At 38.6% G+C, this 5,319-nt stretch overlaps 1 protein-coding gene across 1 annotated transcript; it reads right to left on the bottom strand.

Annotated features, from left to right (window-relative positions):
* Positions 1 to 511: 511 nt before the first annotated feature.
* Positions 512 to 922, bottom strand: LOC115968416. The gene has a single exon (XM_031087815.1). It carries the CDS (start codon positions 920 to 922, stop codon positions 512 to 514), a length of 411 nt encoding a protein of 136 aa, XP_030943675.1.
* Positions 923 to 5,319: the final 4,397 nt, after the last annotated feature.

Here is a 5,319-nt window from a genome sequence, read left to right as displayed (position 1 = left end):
AGGATAGCCTATAGTCGCGTCCACTAGTTGATCAATCCAAGGCATAGGGAAGGGGTCCTTTGAACAGGCTTTGTTCAAGTCTGTGAAGTCTACACACACTTGCCACTTCCCATTCTTCTTCTTTACTACCACTATATTAGCCAACCATTCAGGGCATAATATTTATTTGATAGCCCCAGCCTGCTTAAGCTTGTTCACCTCTTCCCTGACAGCATTAGAATGCTCTTTAGATAAGCGCTGAGTTGGTTGCTTTCTAGGGAGGATAGCTTGGTTGACATTCATGATGGCAAATGAAGTCAGGATCTACCCTAGGAGCCTTATAGGCATTCCAGACGAACACATCAATATTCCTCCTAAGGAACGCTAATAGTTCTTCCTTCTCCCGAGAAGGCAACTAAGCCCCAACCTAAAAAAACTTCTTCAGATCGCCATCTATAGCAATTTCCTCCAACCTCTCACACTTTGGCTCTCTCGACACCTCATCCGTAGATAGGATCGGAATCCTTGATTGCTATAAGCCCCCCTCGGTAGAGGCCAATGACTTAGCCGCAGGCTGATGCATAATGGCAGTTACGAGGCATTGCCTAGCCATGGATTGACTCCCCACAAGCTCCTTAATTCGGTCCCCTGATGGATACTTTACCTGCAAATGCAGAGTTAAAGAAGCAACCCCTAGGGCATGAAGCCAAGATCTGGCCACAATGGCCGTGTAGGGAGAGTATGCATCCACCACAATAAAGTCCACTTCAACCACCTTTGAACCTATCTGCATTGGCAACCTGATCTGACCCCTTGGGATGACAACCTTCCCATCAAAACTCACCAAAGGTGAATCATATGCTGTCAGATCCTCAGGATTTAAGTTTAGCCTTTTGTACAAGTCAAAGTACATAATATCTGCATCACTGTCCTGGTCTACCATCACCCTCTTCACATTATACTCCTATTATGAGGGTGACCACCAAAGCATCATCATGTGGCTGGATGGTTCTCATCTTGTCCTCGTCCAAAAAACTCAACGCCGGTCGGATCTCCACTTTAGCCTTCTTCTACTCAGAATTAGAGTCCTTGGTTGGTAGCCGAGTTACAGACATCACCCTGGAAAGATGAGAACCATTTCTCCCAGGTGTAGCAAAGATGACATTAATTGTGCCTAACGGGGGCCTTGAAGAAGTATTCCCCTAAGCCCCTATCCTTGATTAGTCTCCTTGCTTGTTGGGCCGATACAAAGACTACTGTAACTTTCCCTCTCTGACCAGTTGCTCCAGATGGTTCCACAGAGTTCTGTAGTCCTCGGTGGTATGTCCCTGCTCCGGGTAGTATTGGCAATGAAGGCTCTGATTGCACCTTAAAGGGTTTCCTCCCATTTTGTTTGGTCATTTGAAGTATGGCTCGTTCTTAATCTTCTCCAAGACTTGATGCAATGGTTCTTAGAACACAGTGTTAACCACTTGAGAAGTCGTAGATCTAGATTGTCCTGCAAAATCCTTTCGGGGTCTGTTATTGTTGTATCTGTCCAACCTGAAATCCCTCATCTCCTGAGGGATAACCTTACCTTTCCCCTTGCCTTGCTGTTGGTCTTCCTCGACCCTCTTGTATTCATCAATGCGGTCCATAAGTCGATGCACACTCCTTACCGGCTTCTTGGTTAAGGATTTTCTCAAATCATGCTTTGTGGGTAGGCCAACCTTGAAGGTCCTTACAGCCACATCATCAAAATCCCCATCAATCTCGTTAAACATCTCTAGTATCTGTCAGAGTACGTTTTCAGGGTCTCCCCTTCTCACATGGACATGGATAATAAGGAATCCAAGGGTCGATGAACCCTACTACATGTAATAAAACGAGACCCAAACGCTCGAGTAAGCTCCTTAAAGGAGTTAATAGAACCTGCACCCAGACCATCAAACCACCTCATTGCCACAGGCCCCAAGCTGGATGGAAATACCTTGCACATCAAGGTCTCATTCTTTGAGTGTATAGCCATTCTCTGGTTGAAGTGACTTACGTGCTCCACAGGGTCTGTACGACCATTGTACATGGTGAACGTGGGCTGAGTGAACCACCGAGGAAGTCTCCCTCCCTCAATCCTAAGTGTGAAAGGTGATTTGGAGATTTGGTTAAGGGCTCTACTTATAGCATCATTCCCTAAGCCTGTGGAAGATGAATTTTCATTTCTGCGCTTATGATGGTAGTCCTCGTCATACGAGAAAGACTCACTAGGAGGAGTCCTTGATCTGCGTCTATAACTACCGTCCTCTTCACCATCAGAAGAGAGGTCAGAAATGGAGGGAGTTCGCCTTCTCTACTTGTGGCACAACTTCCTCTTTAAATGATTAATCTCCAGCTACATGTCCTTAGCATTTTTCTTATGAGAGACGCGGCTCCCACTCCTAGACTGGCTCTTAGTATGGGTAATGTGCACACTCCCCTCCCAGTCTCTCCTTTGTTCAAGATCACGAAAGTGATCTTGACGCTGAAACCCCATGGATTCTGCTTGGTTTGGACCAGAACCTACCATTGTTGAATGTTAGACGCATTATAACACCAGTAATTCCCACAGACGGTGCCAATTGTAAGGACCAGATTTGAGTCTTCAGTCCAAATTATCAATGAACTTAGGCCCAAAAAGCCTAATACAATAAATTTGTAGAGAGTGGGTTGGAAAACTAGGTTCTAATGAGTTAGATAACAATTACAATGTATCCAGATCACAGTGAAGTAAAAGTGGACAGGTATTATCTTAAGAAAATCGTCCTTGGCACAGCCCGAGAAGATCAATTCATGTATATATTACTTGGAATTGATTACAAATACAGTGTTAATGGCTACAATCTTTTCTTTCTTTAATTTCCCAATCCCCTTCTCTTAGGGCCTCCCTTTTAATTTATACTACTTCTCCCTCTTTATCTTTACCCTCCACCTAAATGGTAGATTTCTTGGGTTGATCCTTGTTCTATCAGCACTCTCCAGAAGTTTTTGGGGGTAGCTGTAAAGCTGAAAAACACTGTTCAGATATCATTTCCTCATTAATGCGGTCAGAGAATTAGTTACAGAACATTTAATGCGGTGGTAGTAGCTTTCTCTTAGATATTTCTTAGCTCTCATCCCCTTCGTACGTTTGTGACGCACGTCCTTATCAGTAGAATTTCCTGGAATGTCACTTTGGACGATAGGATATACACTTTGATTTGTGCTTTGTTTATCCGAGGAGATATTTCTCCTCGGCATGCCTCCTTTAACCTTCTCATTTGTAACTTACTCACGGGGCTCTGAGTCTGACATCCTCGTTATTGTTTATTTGTCCTTGGACCACCTAACGTCCTTGGCCAAGGCCTAAGGCTCAACATATAATTTTGGGCACAGGCCCTACAATGTTTAATATATTTTTTTTAAAAGGCCTAATTTAATAAAGTTACATATTTCCTACAAATATTTTGATTTAAGTTTTCATTAATTAATACATTCAAATATATTATATGATTTATATTTCTTGATAAACTTTTCTGTACCTTACAATGGGTTATTTGACTATCTCTTGATGATGCACATTGTTCGCAAAAAATAATCTGCAAGCGCATAGAATCATAACAAGTAGTAAAGTGTTTTTAGAAAACGAATGTCGAACCCACAGGGATTAACTATGTTATTGAATACCAAAATTCACTAAATTAATTATTATTTGGAAAATCGAAAATAAATGGAATGTTCTACTATCTGAATTAAATTAAACTATTTAATAAAAATAAATCTACAAATAAAAAAAATAAATTAATAAAGCGTAAAAATCTAAAAGTGTAAAAAAAAAAAAATGATAAGAATGGATCTAGAGCGATTGGTTTCACCTTAACAAATCCCACACAATTTATTCTTCCTAATTATTAAATTCTAATAATCTCCCGTTGATGATTAAAAATTCCTTAAGTATTCAATATCTTCTCTCGAATAATATCAAAAATATCTTTAACTAACAATTCCATATCTCTATGCGAATTTAATTAATTGGAGACTCATTATATACTTTGAATTTTTTGAAAAATCACACTAATCGCGATAAAGCATCTCTACTTTCGCTCAACTAATGGTGTTTAATTCTAGAACTAAAATAACAAATCACCTCTCGGTCTCATTGTAATTCAATTGATCAAACAATAATTCGTAAAAAAAAAAAAAGTAAGCATTAAGAATAAGAATTAAACACTCAATCATGGAAATATTAAAAATAAAATAACTCAGAATATAAATTGTGTGTTCATTGCTAGACTACATCAATGCTCTAGAAAATAAAATTTAGTTCATAATAAAATTGAAAAGAAAACAAATAAAACTTATGTCTTTCATCTGAATTGGTTGATCAACATGAAGCTCTCGCCTTTGTCCTTAGATCCTCCTCTTCAGAAAGACTCCCAAAAAAAAAAAAAACTTTAATGCGGCACCTGCAGCCCTAGCACTGGCCTCTTTGAATTTTGCCCTAAAGAGCCTTTAAATAGGTCAAGGAATCTTATTACAAGTTGAATTCTCGTTTGGAGAAAATCCTAGATTTTTAGGCTTCACTTAACCGACTATTTTGGCCCATTTAACTTCAGAATTCGGGCTTTTGGTAAACTACAAAGTTGTAGCCCTTTAAATTAAACTTCCAGCCCAACTTGAATCATCTTGATTGGATATCTGAGTCGAAAGTTATACCAAAAATACTAACTGATGTGCAGGCTGAAATCCTAATCCGAATTGGACTTGGATTTGGTGCAAATTTCCTTTGATTCCTTACTCCAGTTGGACTTAAATTTAATTGAGTTGGTCTTCTCTTGAATTCATGTCTGGCTGGATGTAAGTTGACTTGATTCAATTGGCCTAGTCCCACTTTGCATGTAAAGCCTTGTAGATTAATCTGAAATCTTCTCATTCCTTCAAATCACAAATGAATAGATAAATATAAATAAAAATCAAATTAAATCAAAAGAAATAAAGGAAAACTAACAATTTTAATAAATAAAATGATAATAAAAATTATGTAAAAATTACACTTATCACACATCAAAGTATTATGGAAATCATTTGAATATATACTACTGTAATTTTTTTTTTAAATATTTTTTTTCTTCTCGTGTGTTAAAAATACTTTAATATTTTTTTTAAAAAAATTACTGTGGAAATCATACACACACGGTTTCAAACTTCAAAGTCTCCACTCTTCCGACCACACCCTAATCACTTTATTGGCCCACATAACCAAAAGTGGGAGCCACTCACTATCCAGACACGTCACATGCCCATAAATCCATATTACACTAAACCCCCCAAAAAACTAGAAATTTGTAG

This window comes from Quercus lobata, chromosome 2 (assembly GCF_001633185.2).
Source record: "Quercus lobata isolate SW786 chromosome 2, ValleyOak3.0 Primary Assembly, whole genome shotgun sequence".
In the NCBI taxonomy this organism is placed as follows: Eukaryota; Viridiplantae; Streptophyta; class Magnoliopsida; order Fagales; family Fagaceae; genus Quercus; species Quercus lobata.
This window is presented reverse-complemented; position numbering and strand designations above follow the sequence as displayed.